The sequence below is a fragment of the Rhinolophus sinicus genome, chromosome 7 (genome assembly GCF_057876585.1).
Source record: "Rhinolophus sinicus isolate RSI-liver-muscle chromosome 7, RSI-T2T, whole genome shotgun sequence".
NCBI classification, from domain to species: domain Eukaryota; kingdom Metazoa; phylum Chordata; class Mammalia; order Chiroptera; family Rhinolophidae; genus Rhinolophus; species Rhinolophus sinicus.
The window spans coordinates 56,102,637-56,120,539 of NC_142507.1; the positions used below are offsets into that span (position 1 = coordinate 56,102,637).

The 17,903-nt window shown below is 51.2% G+C and overlaps 1 protein-coding gene and 1 pseudogene across 2 annotated transcripts; one reads left to right on the plus strand and one right to left on the minus strand.

Annotated features, from left to right (window-relative positions):
* The first annotated feature begins 1,904 nt into the window (after window positions 1-1,904).
* LOC141568462 (E3 ubiquitin-protein ligase TRIM38-like) lies at window positions 1,905-10,240 on the plus strand (annotated as a pseudogene). The gene is made up of 8 exons (XR_016021807.1): window positions 1,905-2,709; window positions 3,197-3,265; window positions 4,338-4,876; window positions 6,910-7,005; window positions 8,066-8,296; window positions 9,200-9,222; window positions 9,312-9,428; window positions 9,659-10,240. The product of XR_016021807.1 is annotated as an E3 ubiquitin-protein ligase TRIM38-like (transcript).
* Window positions 10,241-10,526: 286 nt separating this feature from the next.
* H1-1 (H1.1 linker histone, cluster member) lies at window positions 10,527-17,037 on the minus strand. The gene is made up of 2 exons (XM_074318562.2): window positions 16,159-17,037; window positions 10,527-13,665 (listed from the first exon to the last, which is right to left on the minus strand). Exon 1 carries the CDS (start codon window positions 16,799-16,801, stop codon window positions 16,166-16,168), a length of 636 nt encoding a protein of 211 aa, XP_074174663.1. The 5' UTR covers window positions 16,802-17,037; the 3' UTR covers window positions 10,527-13,665; window positions 16,159-16,165.
* Window positions 17,038-17,903: the final 866 nt, after the last annotated feature.

Below are 17,903 nucleotides of genomic sequence, written 5' to 3' on the forward strand. Positions count from 1 at the left end.
GCTTTCTCTCCACATTCACTGCTGCTCTACTGATACATAGTCTTTCCCAGTATGACGGTCACTTGCTGCCTCTGGTTCTGCCGGCTCTTTCCAGTCAGGACACTGCTAAATTCTGGACACGTGCTTCTGAACTAGTACCGAATGTAGCACAAGAAACACGGAATATAGCTCTACTCTTCTCTACCTCAGTCCCCTCTCTGTGACCTCACCCAGTCTCGTGGCTTTAAATACCACCCATACACGACTGACTCCCAAATTTATAGCTCCACCTCAATTCGACTCTTTCTTCCCCAAAACTTGTCCAAAAAACCAGAAGCACCATATGATTATATCGATTCATGAAGAAATTTAGCAGCCATTCACGTGTTTTAACAAAGTGAAATAGAGCGCTCTCTCTCTCTCTCTCTCTCTCTCTCTCTCTCTCTCTCTCTCTCTCTCTCTCTCTCTCTGCATGCACACACCAAGGAAAGGTCATGTGCAGACATAACCAGGACGGGGACCCTCACCAAGAACCTGACTGTACTGGCACCCTGATTTCAGACTTCTGGCCTCCAGAACTGTGAGAAATAAATGTTTGTAGTGTAACCAAAAAAAAAAAAAAAAAAAAAAAATTTAAAGAGGAATTAAAGGTAACTATTTAAACATGATGTAGATACCAAATATTAATAGCAAATATCCAGAAATACAAACACTTAATACCATATTAATTAAAACCAAGAACTAAAGAGGGATGCCGGCGACATTATTATTCAACTTCACATTGGGAATTCTTAGCAAATGTACTACAAAAACAAAACAAAATGCTTGGTATTCACGTTAAGGAAAACAAAAAAATAAAATTACTTGCTGATTACTAGGAAAAACTCAAGGGACTCTAACGAGTAAAAAAAGTAGACATAATTGTAGAAATTGGTAAGTTCTCTGGATACTATATGTCAATACATTTTTATCTTCTGAGCAGTAAGACCTGAAAAAAGGAAATGAGAAGACCGTTCCGTTCTCAACAGAAACAAGCATATACATTAATAAGGAATAGAATTAAGAATGTTGCATGATTTATATGGTGAGATCAGTGGAAAAGAATAAGAGTATAGAAACAGTTCCTACTGTATAAGAATTTAATAAATAACAAAGATGGTATATTTCAGTTTAGTGGGAGAAATAGATGGATAAGAATCGGGAAAATGATGACATCTCACGGGGGAAAAGGGGATCACAGATGCCAAAATGGACTTAGTTGACATAGATGTTAGATTTTTCTGACAAGACTAAAGCAACTATTTTAAAACAATGCTCCAATAATTGCAAATGCTCTTGAAATGACTGAAAAGATGCAAACCCTAGCAAAGAAATACAAGGTGCAAAGAAGAACCAAATGGAAATTTTAGAATTAAAAAAAAAACATGCCGTGGTTCCTAATTTATTTAACGTGTTACTATCGTTAGCAGGCAATTTGCGTCCAGTGTTTTTGTATCATAAATATACGCCTATAAACACTTACATCTTTTTTAAGGAGCCTCCGTGGAACCATTGGCTGTGGGTCTCCAGTTTCCTGCGTCCCTGACTCACAGAGCCAAGCCCAGCCTCACTGATTGGAGGGGATACATTTCCTAGTGAGGGGTCAAAGGGTGGGGGTGGGGCTGGACAGCTCCTACTGGTCTCTCCCTGGGCCCACCTTTGAGGAACATACCTCTGGAAGCCCATTGCAGCCCCTGTCACCTTGTGTGACCTGCAGCTGTCTGCATGGGCCGGTTCCTCCTTCACGCCACAGGACACAGGGGCAACGTGGGCAGCTGTCACGGCACGCAGCCCGTCGTAATGGTGGTGCTTTGTTGCTAGTGGTCGTTTGTTTTCCTCTTGGCTTTCACTTGCTTCCTTTTCCTCATCCTTGGACAGGACGATTTGGGATGCGCTGTGCCTGGGTCCAGTGTCACAGCCACAGAAATGAAGGGCATGGGACTCTACAAGGAGCCCTCGCCATCTCAGGGAGTTGGTGGCTGTGTCCTCTGCCTGCATGCTGGCTGCCTCAGGCCTGTCCTGTGCGGGGTCTGCCCACAGGACGTGCCAGGGCACAGGAGGCACCGGCTGGCACCGGGGCTGAGGCTCTGTGAGCTCCCGGGAGAGGGCAGTGCTGACGAGGCGCCTGTGTGCGGTGGAAAGAGAGGGTCTGTTTTCACAATTTTGCCTCCAGCCTGGACGCCTGGCCAAAGTCCCGCCAGGCCCTGTCTGTGCTGCCCAGGGCTCAGCTTCCCACAGGATTGTCAGGGTCAGCACCTGACCGGCCAGGCGTGGGGCCCAGCATTGGTCCCCGGCAGCTGGCAGGGTCCACGCCTGACTTCTGCCAGGAGCTGAGCCTCCCTGACTGGCCCCCGGGACATTGCAGAAATTGTTTCCTGAGCGAACATCTGTTGTGCGTGGGTTTATTGTGAGCATGTCTTCTACCTGCGGCTACCCCTGTGGCAAGCTCTTCCTCTGAGGTGTGTCCTGTTATCCACATTCAGTCATGGCTCTGAATGGGGCAGGGACAGTCCTTTGGCTCCCGTGCGAACAGGAGGGACTGCAGCTGAGTCGGAGTTCCTGCCCCGAAGCCCACAGCCTTTTCTGCACCAGACGCAGAGCACAGTGATGGCCCTGGGGTCACAGGGCCCCCACATCACAGCTGGGTCATCATGGCTCCTGGCAGCTTGCTGACCATTGCTGGGTGTCCTGGTAAGTATCTGAATCCTGCAGAGGGACACGGGGGAGGGGGGTGGAGGGGGACATGACACAGCGAGAGGACCAGAAAACAGACACAGGCTGGAGCCATTCCTGTCACCTCAGTAGGTCCTACCACCCCTGTCTTACTATCACCTTCAGAGAGGTTATAAAAAAGTAAGCGACCTAAAACTAGCAAACTAGATATTTGCCGAAGTCTGATGGATCACGAGGGGTTGATGACAAAAGCAGAAAAGTCTTCAGTCCGACTCTGCGAGCTGCACAGACTTCCTGACCCCCTATCTGTGCTGGGTCACAAAGCAGCTCAGGGTGACCAATCCATCCCTTTCTCATTGCTGTAAAAGTGGGTATTTTCCCAACTGTCTGCCCCGCACCCTCCCCCAGTTTCAGGGCTAGCTGAGTATAAAACAGTGGGGCAGTTCACTAGTTCCTGCCCCACCCCACAGGCCCCGCCCCCAGATTTTCTTTCTGTTTGTTCCAGTCTGAGTTAACTTCCTCACCTGCTTGGTCCGGACTGGCAGCTCCCAGGGACCCCAGCTGCGGTGTCCAGGTACTGGGAAGGGTCCAGGCCAGGGTTTGTTGGGGGGACACCACAGCTGGGTGTGGAGGTGGGTGGCAGGGAGGGTGTGTGTGGGAGCTGTAGAGCCAGGACATGGCCTGGGCAGTCATCAGTCCCTGTCACCCTGTGTGTTTTCACTTTCCCCAGGCCCCATGCAGACAAGTCTCAGGGCATCCAGGATGTGTGGTTGGTGCAGGTTGAGCAGGGCGCCCTGGAGCCTCGGGAGGGGCACAGGACCCTCCTGCCACTGAGCAGCCTCTGTCCCTGGGAATCACATGCCATGGAGCAGCCTCCAGGCGACCTTCTCTGGCCCCGAGCAAAGGGCCCTGCTTGTTAGAGGAAACAGGGTCTCGAGTAACTGGTGTTGAATTCTTGTTTCTGATTCTACCACTGTCAGTTCAAAGGGAGGCCTCTCTAGCCGGTCTGGTGTGGGCTGGGGGCAGGGCTGGGGTCCCGGCACACCCCTTGATATGGTCCTCCCTCTGCCGCCCATTTGGCAGGTGCCAGAGACCCTGTCACCGCCTCATCCTCAGCTCTCCTACCTCAGTCAGGGAGGATCACAGAGACGACGAACGCATCCATCTGGTGGCCCTGTCTACCTCTGCTGTCACCCTGCTGGGGTCCCCATGAGACTATTAACCTGGTGCCTGTGTTCTTTGTGGGGTGGGGGTGGGGGTACAAGTGACGTGATGCTCTGATGGAATCTTCCATGACTACCGATCACCTAAGTGTCACCACTGGATGTAACAATTATTCTTCATGTTGAGCAGGACAGGAAGTGTTCACACGCCCTTGGTGAGCTCTCTCTCTCTCTCTCTCTCTCTCTCTCTCTCTCTCTCTCTCTCTCTCTGTCTGCCTCTGTCTCTCTTTCGGCACTTGGTCCAAGAAAACTTTCAGCTGTGATTGAAGGTTCTATGTCTGGACTATCGTGTAGCTATTGGGACGTGACCAGTGCAACTGAGAATCTGAACTTTGAATCCAATGTAGTTTTACTGAGTTGAGTGGCCACAGCACAGCCCCAGGTCCTGCCCTTTCTGAGTCGGAGTCCATCTCTTCTGTCCAGAGAGAAGACCTTGGGACCTGGGGGCAGTGGCACCGCAGCCCAAGTGACGAGAGCTTCCGTCACTGTGGGGGTTCTGGCTGCTCCCTCTCCGTCTCTGGATCTGATCCTGGAGGTTTTCAGCAGAAGCCATGGCCTCTGCCGCAGCCACCGAGAGGATGAGGGAGGAAGCCACCTGTTCCATCTGCCTGAACCTGATGGCCGAGCCGCTGAGCATCAGGTGTGGACACAGCTACTGCAAGCGGTGCATAGAGGACTTCCTGTACAACCATGCCAAGAAGAAACCATTTCTGGCCACGTACCTCTGTCCCCAGTGCCGGGCTCCGTTTTGGATTACGAGCCTGCGGCCCAACAGGCAGCTGCGGAGCCTCATTGAGGCCATGAAGGAGCTGAACCTCAAGATAATGTGCAAAAAGCACGGGGAGCAGCTCCACCTGTTCTGCGAGGACGAGGGCCAGCTCATCTGCTTGCTCTGTGAGCGGTCACCGCAGCACAAGGGGCACGTCACCGTGCTCGTGGAGGACGCTTGCCTGGTCTACAAGGTTAGTGTGTAGGTCTGGGATGGGGCTTCGGCGGGTCCCCACTGTCATTGCTCCCCAGACCTGAGGTCATCCAGCCGGACACCAAGGTTGCATCCCGAAGGACGACTTTCCCCATCTCCTTCTTCTAGAAAATGGCTCAGGATGGGTTCTCCAGGGGTCACATCCCCACAGCCCATCCTGAGCTTGTGTGACCTTGTGTGAGACGGTCAGACTCGTCCCTGTCCACTCTTGCAGAGAGGACAGCACTCCCAGCACTAGAACAATGTCCCCAAACCCACACCCGCACACTCCATTGCCTCACACTGTGTGTGAGATTCGAGGCACCGCAGGGGACACAACACCACCTTTCAGGTGTCCCACAGACAAACCACGGAAGACAGACCAGCAGAAGGACTTCCCAGAGGCCCCTGGTTTGGGGGTGGTGATGACTCCTGAAGGGCACATAAAACTTCACCGTATACAGAAGTGTGGAGGGAAGCGAGTGCGTCCCAGGCCGAGTGGACCACAGGGCAAAATACAGCCGTGGGAGCTTGGCTGACTGTCGTACCTGAGAGGCAGGTACCAGCTCAGGTCCAAGTCCGAGTGCAGAGTGGTCCTGGCCTCGGGCACTTGCTTGTTCAGAATGAAGGTGGACACTGAAAAGAGCTTTCTCACAGTGACAAAACAGAAGGAATGTCAGGGAGTAAAACTCTGATCATTCCTATAAGAAGGGAGGAGTGGACGGTTGTCAGCAAGATTCAGGAAGGGGGTGAAGGACGTGGAAATGGCTGTGGAGGAAGCTGACCCTGGCTGTGGGGACGTGGGGAGAGGACACTGTCCTGCTGCCCTACCCCTTCTCTGCCATGCCCAGATTTGAGGAAAATGTCCCTGGAGGGGGGGGGGGTTCCTGTTCCATCCCCCAGGAGGCCGAGGTGGGCTTGTATCACGTCCTGGGCCATCCATCAGGACATGTCCCTGGGCAGCCCTTCCTCAAACTCCATGGGCAGCTCATTACAGGAATGGGGACATTTCCCACCAGGTTGCTGGAAAAGGGACACCACACGGTGACGGTTCTGAGCCACCTCAGACTCGGACTGTGGGTTTGAAACCTTAGCTCTGCCACTGACTCGATGGGTGACTCTGGCCAGTTATTTAATGTCTGCATGTCCCCCTTTGTAATGGGGACAACAGCAGCCCCCACTCACCACACACATTCCCAGCAGGCGGTCACAAGCTTTAAGTACAGTCACCTAAGCAAAGCCTGGAACAGCACTTAGCACCCAGTGCGAACACCTAGCCCTTAGCCAACAAGCACCAGGGCCCTTGCTCGCCAGCACGGGGACATGGTGAGTGTGCTGTCGGGTGACAGAGGACAGGACCTCCTTCTTTCAGTTTGGACCTGTCTAGCAATCTGGTTCAGCTTCAAGCTGCTTTCCATGAGAACGTGAGAAACTATTTTGAAAAATAACCTGAAAGCTTGGTACGGACACAAACTCGTTTTAAATTAGCTTCACGGGTCCATCCTTCAAAAGGTACCAGTGCCCCTCCTCCACGAACTGCTTCTAACAGCATCAGCCAGTGTCCTGGACTTTCCTTCCTGACTCACCAAACACGCCCAGGTGCCACTGTGTGCCAGAGCACTGGCCACGTCCGGGTTGGCACAGTCTTCTCAAATCTTCTCTTAGACGGTCATTATCGTGTTCTGTGCCTCGTTTCCCGGGCAGGATGGGCGTGGGGGCTGGACCTCAGCAGGTGACCTTGGGCTCATAGTCCAACCACCTCCCAGGTGTAGCACCTTGGGCAAGTCACGTAGCCCCTTCCTCACCTCAGTGTCTGCAGCACTGAATGACGTCAGAGGCCTACCAGTGCTCAGGCGTGTCAATGGTGTCAGATATGTCACTGCACATGCAGCCGTCAGCAGGCTCCCCGCACACTGTAAGGACGTGGTAAACACACGGTGTCATTCCAACAGTCTCAGACGCCTAGGGTCCCCCTGGGTGCCCAGTGAGGAGCTGCCAAACTGAATTGACTTCGTTCACCGCATTTTCCTACAGAAAGAGCTCCAGGAAGCTGTGACAAATTTGAGAGAACTGGAAAAGGAGTGTACGAATCAGAAAGCGTTCATGACAGAGCAAATAACTGAATGGAACGTAAGAATTGGGGTTTATTGTTCTCAAGTCTTTTCCGTCCTAGAGCTTAGGCAGAGGGGCTGATCGGCAAAGCACAGGGGCTTTGTTCCCACTGAACCAGACCAAAACCAGGTAGAACCACAAGAAGAAGCCGTGATTCATTTTTACGCTCTTATGGTCTACATCTTTGAGAACTTGTCTCCTACCCTTCGGCCTTTCAGTAGTAATTGGCTAGGATCCCTGACCCTCGGTCAGAAGCAGGGTGGGTGTGTCTGCTTACCCAGAGCTGTCCTCAACGTGTTTCCAATGTCAGCACCTCCGAGGACCTTCCTAGTTTGAAGGCCTCAACCTCACTACCTGGGCACATTCACCACCGTGCACGGTGCTGCTCTCAGCCTCACAGGCTCAGGAACCAAGTGCAGGTGGACAGTCACTGACTTAGGGTCATTTCTGATAAAGGATATGAGGTTCATTTATAAGGACGATCACGTCTGCTGCCAGAGCCCAAGCCTTACCATGGCAGACTCTGGGTCTCTGACTGTTTCCATGGTCAGACATGCATTCCTTCATGGAAATAGTTACGTGACCCATTACTGGCTGGCTGGTGAGCCATCGTGCCTTGGTCACAGGTCTCTCCCCACATCTGCCCTGATCATTTTCACCACTTTTAAGTGCTCAGTGCAGTGGCATTAAGTACGTTTATATTGTGGTGAAACCATCAGCACCGATCATCTCCAGAAATTTTCTTCATCCCAAACTGAAACTCTGTCCCCATTGAACTCTAACTCCCCACCCCCTCCTCCCAGCTCCTGGCTACCTCCATTCTTCTGTCCGTCCCTATGATGTGACAACTCTAGGCCCCTCGCATAAGTGTCATCACACAAATGTGTCCGCTTGTGTCTGGTCATTGCACTCGCATCCCGTCTTCAGGGCCCCTCCATGAGGTAGCACGTGTCTGAATTCCCTCCTTTTTACGTCTGAAGAGTGTTCCGCTGTGTCTGTGACACACGTTGTTGATCACTCATCTGTCTCTGGTCCCACGGGTTGGCTCCTCCTTCTAAACACCCTTTTCCGACTCCAGAGGAAGGTGGAGCTTCAGAGACAGAAAATCCAGGCTGACTTCCAGGACCTGCACAGCTTCCTGCAGGAGGAGGAGAAGTTTTACCTGCGGAGACTGGAGCAGGAAAAGGAGAAGACTCTGAAGGTGCTGAGGGACAATGTGGCCAGCCTGGTGCACACGGCAAGTGAACTTGAGAGCCACATCCAAGATCTGGAGGACAGGTGCCAAGGCTCAGCCCAGAAGCTGCTGCAGGTGAGGCTGGGCACTGGGAGGAAGGGAAGGAGGGGTCTGTCCCTGAGTGTGGAGGGGACAGTGGTGAGGCAGCGTGAGAGACGGGCGGGCCCACCCGCCTTGCTCACGGTGGCACATAGGTGGGGACTTTGAAGTGGCACTTCTATCCTGCGGATCAAGGTCTGCTAGGTGCCCTCACTAGTCTGTAGGTGTCTCTACGTGAATCAGAACAACATGCCCCCTCTGGAAGCATATGCGGAGTTGCTTGGCTGAAGAGACCTTGGGGTAACTTCCGCTCCCAGTGGCTCGTCCATGTGCCCAGAACCCATGCGTCAGTCTCCTGAAATACTCGTTGAGGTGACTGGGTGGGCAGGTGGGGCAGCCCAAATGGATGGGAACCTTTGTCCTGGTTTGCTTACAACATCCCTGGTTCCCGGGCTCTTAGGGCCTGTTAGGATGGTCCACACCTGCTGTTTATTCCAGGTCCCCTAATAGGCCTGCAGGTCACACCGATGAGAACATAGTGTGGCAGCTCCACCATCAACTGCTGCCACCACCATGGTGGCCCTGCCTTGGGGCTTTGTGATAAGTGAGCTCTACTGTGGGTTCACTCAGAAGAGCGTTAGGTCAATGAAAGCCAGTCTTGCCAGAGGGAACATGGGGGGAGCAGTGGCCCTGCTCCCCAAGCAGCCCGCAAGCTCCCACGGCCTCAGCCAGGACGACGCAGACTCAGGTGGATCACGTCCCACCGTGATGCACACCCCGGCTGGGTGGGCACCGCCCCTTCTGGGACCCCACGGTATGCAAGGCCGGGCCCCTCTGTATGTTCCTTTGGAAGGAGTGTTCCTAGAGGGTGGACACATGTGCCAAACCGCTGGAATCCTGATGTCCCCACACTCACCTTTCATCTTTGTTTCTCTGTAGGACGTGAAGGATGCTTTGAGCCGGTGAGTGTTGTGGGAATGTAGGAAAGGACATGGGGACGCAGAGCTGATGGGACATGCCACGGAGAAGGCCTGGTCTCTGTTCTTTCCAGGAGCTGGGATGTGAAGCTGGACAGGTTGGAGGTCCCATCTTTGGAGGTTCAGACTGTCTGCCATGTGTATGAGTTGTAAGTTGATGTGACGCGGATGTTAAGGGACTATCAAGGTATGTGAGGGCGTTCTCCAGGCACCAAGTGTCATGTGCTCATCCATCCCCCACCAATCCGTGGGACAGGTGGGTCATTCCTACTTCTAGGTCACAAGTGAGGCTCACGGGTGATCTGCCTGAGCTCCCGCAGCTGGTCAGGAACGAGGCTCAGGTCTGAGCACAGGCTGGTTTTATTTCAAATTCATTCTGCTCTTGAGGACAAAACCATGTCTTCTTTTCCTTTCAGTCAAGATGACTGGATCCAGAGACAGCGCAACGTGGATTAATCCTGTCTGTGATCAGAAACAAGTGACTACGGGAGTCCCCCAGCATGATGTGGGCAAATCTTGTGGGAGATTTACCGCCTACCCCTGTATCCTGGGCCGCGAGGGCTTCACCTCAGGACGACATGACTTTGAAGTGTATGTGGGAGAAGGCACTCAGTGGGAAATAGGAGTTTGTATGGAAAACGTACAGCGGGAAGCTGACACGAGGCAGAACCCCAGTCCGGGTTCTGGGGAATCAGGCTGTGCAGGAAGGCTGGCTACAAGGCGCTGACGTCGCCCCCCACAGCCCTTCCCCTGCGGGAGCGGCCCCTGCTTGTGGGGGTTTTCCTGGACTATGAGGCGGGAGCCGTGTCCTTTTACAACATGACCACGGCCTCCCATATCTTCACCTTTCCAAGGACCTCTTTGTCAGGGAAGCTGCGGCCCTATTTCCAGGTTTATCCCTGTTCTCCTTTGTTCCTGCCGCCCCCAGATGAGTAAGGAAAGGCGCAGTCTCCCTCATGGCTTCAGCAAAATCGAGAAAAAATATAAATCCTGTGAGGCAGAATTTTGGTCTGTTTTCTTCCCGGCTATTTCCTTGTACCTAGACTGTTGTGGGTGGGGCCTCTCGTGGGTCGTTAATAAATGTGCATTGAATGAATAGACGGAAGGACTGTGAAGACAACACGGCTGGTAGGTCTGGGGGGGAGCAAGACAATAGCAGTGACCAGACCTTGTCCTCTTTATCCCCCTCCCATGGGGTCAGAGCTTGGATTTCTGAGAGCCCTCGGGTGACCAGCAGGGTGACCCAGAGGTCAGGTCTGAGTCCTCCCAGTTTGTTTGACACTATTTGATCTCGTGGGGGGATGAGGAAACGCTGCATGTCTCGGCCCGCTGCAGGAAAGTCAACAGAGCAGTGACTTGTGCGCACTGATGCACTGGGAGTAGCTTTAGCCACGGTTCTGGGCGGTTGTGAGCGCAGAGGCTCAGACCTGCGGTACCCAAGCCAAGTGCGGGTGAAGACTGAGGATGGGTTTACAGTGAGATGCTGCGAAGGGGACGAGGTGAAGGGTGAAAACGAGTTTTGCAGGGAGACACAGTCCTGCAATAGAAGTTGATGTTCTCCACACTGTGCTAGCACCGCTATCTTGAAATATTTCTAATCTCAGTCAATAGTTACTGCTGTCATGGTTGCTGGCCATCTAGATTATGATGCAGATATGAACCAATAGGGCTTAACTCTACAGGAGTTTACTTGGAAAAGTACATCCCACGTCAAACTTAAATTACAAACCTGAGTTGGCTAATGACAGGACCATGATGAAGTCACCGAAACATGCACATTAACGATGACTAAAACATGTCACCAAATCGCTAGATGTTATGATTGATATAAAACACGATTTTCATTGATGTTGCAGTTCTCTCACTTTCTCTAGAAACCGAGGAAATGAAGCAAGAAAATTGTTTAGGGGTGTCGGAGTCCTGGTTGGGCATCCACCTCCATTCGAGAAAGACATGGAAGAGGTCAGGGTATCACCCACTGTCCCCAGTGTCACAAGTTCTCCAAGCCACACTGATAGAAGCTGGGTGCAACTCGAAAGTGAAGAGTAGCAGAATATACCACCCCACATATGTCACTTTGGCGTAAGATCTGTACTGAGCCGAAGGCAGTTGAGAAAAAACAGATACAAGAAAACCTCTCTGTCCTCCCCTTATTTTACCTAAAAGCAGGACATGAATTTGTAAAAGTGTGCCCCTCCTCTCTGTACCAGGAAGGACAGAAATTAATTGCCAGAGAGAAGCTTAGACCCTTATCAACCCAGAGACAGCACCAGGAATGTGTATAACAAACCTTGTGAAAACCAGCCCTTATTTACTATTACAAACCTCAGCATGGAATGGGCTTCATCTCTGAGTCACCATGGAGAGCAATCACCCCAAGGGACTTGGCAAGAAGTCCTCTCTAAGATCCACTTTTAAATCCCAATGACAATCCGCTGCTTTTATTCTCCTCGGACTCAGTGTGGTTTAGGACCAATTCTACATTCTCATAAAATCTTGGTCATGGATACGAAAAAGGCCTTTACAATATGTGAGCAAAGCCGGTCAGGACGAGCAGGGCAGGCCGACAGCAGGAAGAACCACTTGGATCCTTCTATGGGTAAGAAAGGCTCTACAGAAGGGCAGAGCAGTGATGCAGAGGTGACAGAAGGACGTGGGCAGTGTAATCCCAAAGGCCCTGGGGCATACCGGCATCCAGCATCCACCAGTGACCCACAGAGCCATTCAGAGAAACTGATAAAGCTCTACCTGCCGCAGTCACAAAGGATTGGCCTCAGAATAATGGGTAAATCAGGGATGACCGTCTCTATCGTATTGATGAGGAAATTAAGTTTTCCAGAGATTACAATGTTTGTTTTTATACTGTCAACAGAATTTTACTGCTATTAACCCAAAGCCAACAGGGCTCCCCAGGATAGGGGGAGGCTCACTTATATAAAGTACTCACCCTGGTCCCTGATTGGTCCAGTTTTACTCAATGAGGAATCCAAATTTTCACAGTTTGATTGGTCCAAACAGCACTGTCATGATTGGTCAGAGTCACTCATTCTAATTGGTTGATATCGAGCCACTCAGATTAGTTGGTAAAGATGCAAATGAGGCTACAGGGGCAGTCCTCTGCCCATTGATCAAGTTACAATTCCAGGAACTCCTTTATAAGCATGAGCTCAGCTGGCAGAAACCCAATGCAGGAAGCTGACTGCAGTCTGTGACTTTCTCCTGAAAGGCTGCATGCTTGAAAGGCCTGTGTCAGCAATGGCTGCTGGATTCTGGTTATGAAAGAGCCCAATTAACCTTGAGGAATTCTTCTTGGGAGATAGTCTTTCTCAAGGTTCACCATACTTGGTACAGTGCTTAGTTCTGTTATCCCAGGAATCCTGGTGGCTAATTGGGCTCAATTGTATAATCAGTCTGGTCATCATTGCTGAACAGGGGGACTCTCATGCTCATTGTGCTTTAGGGAAACGCTGCACTGAGCTGCCAGCCTCCTGCACTGAGTTCCTGCCTCTGAGCTGACCCTATAAAGCAGCTCCAAGACTCGTAAATTACCCAATGGGCTGAAGACCTGGGCCACTCAATGCTGTGTAGCTACATTCTTACTTCATCTTTACCATGTGTTTAAGTGTGAACATTTCAGAAGGAATATAGATGGCTCCTCGAGGAATAAATTGGCCAGCTTTCCTGGTCCTAGGACAGTCAGGAGGTGAGGAAAGAACCCTGAGATGCCAGTGAGACCCACACCCCACCCCCAGCTCCAAAGCCAGGAGCAATCTGTCTAGGGAGGCACCAGGGTTCCCAGCTTTGGGACTACTGACTCCTCAATTCTTCCTTCACTCTGAAAACTGAAGACAATTCTATTTTACAAGGTTGTCAAGGTCCGGCCTGGAATCACATATGCAAAGATACTGGTTATTTTCAAAGTAAAAGACAGAAACTAAACATCTACGACCGTTGTTATTGTTTCAACGTTCTTTCTTAACTTTGACTCAGTACGTGATGACCAAAGCGATTGAAACCCTTAGTTAAAGCCCATCCCTGCATCTCCAGACTTTTATGCAATGCCTAAGCATATTTACTGTTAATTTTCAGTTACACTGTATAAACCCGTGGCCAGGGGCCTCACCTGGATCTTCTGCAATGCCCACCAGTGTCACTGAGTCTCCGATTTGCTGCACGTCCACTTTACTCATCGACAAATACTCATAAAGCACCCACTGTGCGATATAGGCATCGGGATCCAAATAGGCATAGTCTCCACCCTGTGGAAAGTGCACCCCACATGGCAGCTGTTTCAGACATTCTCTCAATGCCTGGTGCCCCTCCCTGTCCTGCGAGCCCCCATTTTCAGCGGCTGTCTCACTCTGGCCTTCACGGGGACCATGGGTGCAATGAGTGGAATTTGCCAGCTTCCACCTTGTAGTCTGAGTCCTGTGAATTGGAAGAATGCCGAATTAGAATCCCAACCTGAAAAAGGTAAACCGAAAGGTTTTCTGAACACAATATGCCGAAGGCACTACTTCCAAAGTATTGACAGGGGTACAGGGATCAGGGGGTGGTGTCGCAGCCTGGGACCAGCAGCAGTGGCATCTGACACCACCCTGCGCTACTGCTGATGACCAGCCAGCCTCTCCTGTCCTCTGCGGGGTGGACTGGAGCTGTGACAGCAACCCTGTTTCTGCTTTGCCAGCAGCCCCACACCCCAGGCTCTGCCAGCGGGGGACACTGGGGGCTGGCAGGGTGAGAAAGGCCCCCCACGTGCTACCTGTGTACGCACACGTGTGCTGACATCACCACAGCAAGGCTTCATCCTGGCAGCGATAGTTTCATCTAACTGAGCAGCACTTGGCTTGTTACAGGGCTCCCACGTGCCTGAAGCCAGCCTGATGGCGCCTCCACAGACACCAGCACCGTGGGCCAGCATCGGCTCCCCACAGCTTTGGGTCCTGGTTCTGGGAGTCCCCTCGGAGCGTCTTCCTTATTCCCCGGCCCTAGGTCAGTGGCTGCTTTGGACTGTTACTGTCTCGGTGATACCTGTGTCTCCCCTTGGCCTCTTCTGTGTTTTGACAATTAACAAACATTTATGTCCAATTCTTTATGCCAAATTTCAGTGTGGTTTCTGATTCCCGACTGCACCTAGGCTGACACCTCCCAGGCCCTCTACTCTTCTAGCTCTAGGAAGTCACTTTGAACACATGACCTGTCACCCACCCCTGCTCTCCAAATCAGCTTCTCTTTCAGTGTCCCCCCATCCCCTTCGAGAAGGGAACTGCTCGCTTCCCGTAAAAACTCTGCTATAGGCTTGACTGTGCTACTGCTCATCCCCACATCTAAGCAGTTGTTTCTGCCTGGTAATGGTCTCTTAAACCCATGGCTTTCTCTCCACATTCACTGCTGCTCTACTGATACATAGTCTTTCCCAGTATGACGGTCACTTGCTGCCTCCGGTTCTGCCCGGCTCTTTCCAGTCAGGACACTGCTAAATTCTGGACACGTGCTTCTGACCTAGTACCGAATGTAGCACAAGAAACACGGAATATAGCTCTACTCTTCTCTACCTCAGTCCCCTCTCTGTGACCTCACCCAGTCTCGTGGCTTTAAATACCACCCATACACGACTGACTCCCAAATTTATAGCTCCACCTCAATTCGACTCTTTCTTCCCCAAAACTTGTCAAAAAAACCAGAAGCACCATATGATTATATCGATTCATGAAGAAATTTAGCAGCCATTCACGTGTTTTAACAAAGTGAAATAGAGCTCTCTCTCTCTCTCTTCCCCTCTCCCTCCCCCTCCCTCTTCTGCATTCACACACCAAGGAAAGGTCAAGTGAGGACATAACCTGGATAGCATACTGGCACCCTGATTTCAGACTTCTAGCCTCCAGAACTGAGAAATAAATGTTTGTTTAAGCAAAAAAAAAAAAAAAAAAAAAAAAAAAAAAAAAAAAAAAAAAAATTAAGGAGGTATTAAAGGTAACTATTTAAACATAATGTAAATACCAAATATTAATAGCAAATATTCAGGAGAAACACAATACCATATTAAAACCAAGAACTAAAGATGTGTACCTGCTAACATCCAACTTCACATTGGGAATTCTTAGCAAATGTAAAGAAAAGAAAATGAAATGCTTAGTATTCATATTAAGGAAAACAAAAAAAATAAAATTATTTCCTGATGACTAGGAAAAACTTAAGGGACTGTAAAGTGAAGAATTGTAGAAATTATTAGATAATTTCAAGTATTATCTCCTCAGGACAGTTGTTTCTATCAACAGGAACTGGGTAAGGGTTTTTGGACTTTAACTGAAACTCCATTGCACCCAAGCTCCTTTGTCCAGACCATGGCCGGAAACTAAGGGACAGACAGCAAATCTAGGTAGTCAGGCTTCACACAAGGAGCATTACACCTTCAGATGTGCAGGTGTGAAAGGCCCACCGACAGCAACCCCTGTACCATCCACACCAGTGAGTCACTGATTACCCCAAAATTACTTCTCAGGGCCACCCAATTTTGGGAAAAAGTGCTTCTGCAATATTGATCCTGCTTTGATCTGAGACGTCCAGGGAAGTCCTGCAGACAAGTGAGCACCTAATACAAGCTGCAGACAGGGCCAGGGGTCCCACCACGGCTACAGGTACTCTCCATAACTAACTTGGGAGTTCCCCAGAGCCTTCAGATTAGGAAGTGGCTCCCAAATCTGGCTGCACTGGAAACTACCTGGAGCGCCTAACACTTGCTTTGTCCAGTAGGGAGCAAGTTCCGACCATGTACTGACCCGGCCTGGTGTGGAGCAACCTGGCATGAAAACTGTTTGCAGGGGAGCTAGTACAAGGCATATTAGTGCTATTAAAACCCTTTTCTGAAAAATGTTGGTGGCTCTTAAAAGAGCCGTTGGGTTATGGAAACAAGCTTCTCACCGAAAGTTCACTTTTTCTTGGGTGCCGCCTTCTTGGGCTTCGCAGCGGTCTTTGGCTTGGTCCCTTTCGCCTTGGCTGCTTTAGGCTTCACAGTCTTAGCTTTGGCAGGGCTCTTTGCTTTCTTGGGCTTCACAGCCTTGGGTTTCTTGGGGCTCTTGGAGGGCTTCTTGGTCACCGCAGGTTTTTTAACCTTTTTCGGACTCTTGACGGCTTTTTTGGCGGCCCCTCCAGTGGCTTTCTTAGCGCCCACGGCCTTGGGTTTTGCAGAAACTTTTGCGGTGCTGGGCTTGGCCTCCCCGGAGGCCACCTTCTTGTTGAGCTTGAAGGAGCCCGAGGCGCCGGTGCCCGTGGTCTGCACCAGGGTGCCCTTGCTCACCAGGGTCTTGAGACCCAGCTTGATGCGGCTGTTGTTCTTGTCCACGTCGTAGCCGGCGGCCGCCAGCGCCTTCTTGAGCGCGGCCAGAGACACGCCGCTGCGCTCCTTGGAGGAGGAGACGGCCTGCACAAGCAGCTCGGACACGGAAGGGCCCGCAGGCTTCCTCCGACCGGCCGCAGCTTTGGCTGGCTTCTTGGTTTTCTTCCCGGCGGAAGGTTTCTCAGGACCGCTGGAAGCAGCTGGAGGAGGCGGCGCGGTCTCGGACATGCTGACAGAGCGAAAGGACAGAATTGACTACAGAAACCAGAAAGGAAAAAACGACACCGGAGTACTGGGTGCCCCTATTTATAGGTCAGGAACGCGCTGTGATTGGTGCTCGCCGGCCCCTGCGCCCCCTGTCGCCGCCGGCGCGCCAGGCTCCTCCACAGCTCCGAAAGGAGCCAGGGTCGCCCGGCCTGGCGTTCCCGGTGCCAGCCTCGCACCCAGGCAACCTCCTTGGCCTGGTGGAGATGGAAATACTAGGCGAAATACTAGGCAAGGGAGGAGCACATAAACATCAGAAGATGCTCCTTTCTTTTATAGTAGCTGTTTTCTTTCAAGTATTTTTTGGGGAGGGGGCTGTGTTTGAGAATCCAAGCATCTTCACCTGAAACTTCACCTAGGGGAAGCATTCTCAAGGACATTCCTTTGTAATCATAATAAATTTGAGAGGCGGTATTCAATGGCTGAGGACAACAGGAAAGCCCAGGAGTGTAGGCCTGGTTTGCAGGTTTGAGACCAATTCTCATCAGTGCCACGTCCCTATCCCGCAGCGCTGCAGAACGACATGACCTATGTATGTGTTTTGGTCAAAGGAGTACCGTAGAAAACAAACACGCTAATAGCACAATTAGCACTCAAACTGCACATGTGGAAAACTTAATGTGTAGTTTCTCTAATTCCTATTTATTTCTACGTCCCAATGCACATCATAAGTTTTCGATGTCTTATCATGCTTACGACAAACATTAAACGAGCGCTAAGGTTTGAAACCTGTGTTCCCTATGCGCATATCCAATTCGACACATTTCGGAAGCTCAAAACCTAGAGTCCCAGAAGCATTAACGAAGCTCCCGGGGGCAACACGGTTCCCCTAAGGGCATTGTGCAGGGGTGCACGTTGCCTTAAGTATGGAAATGAGAGAAAACATTTAAGACAATCTCCCTTATCCTGTGCGGCTGCAAGATTAACAATACCAATGACAGGGTAAAAAGCCCACCCTCCCCTGCTCCTCGCACCACGGCGGCAGGACATCCAGGCTGGTAAGTCTAGTTCCCCGCGCGCTCGGCTGCGGTTCTCAAACAAGTCCGCGAGGCCTGCTAATCTGCGC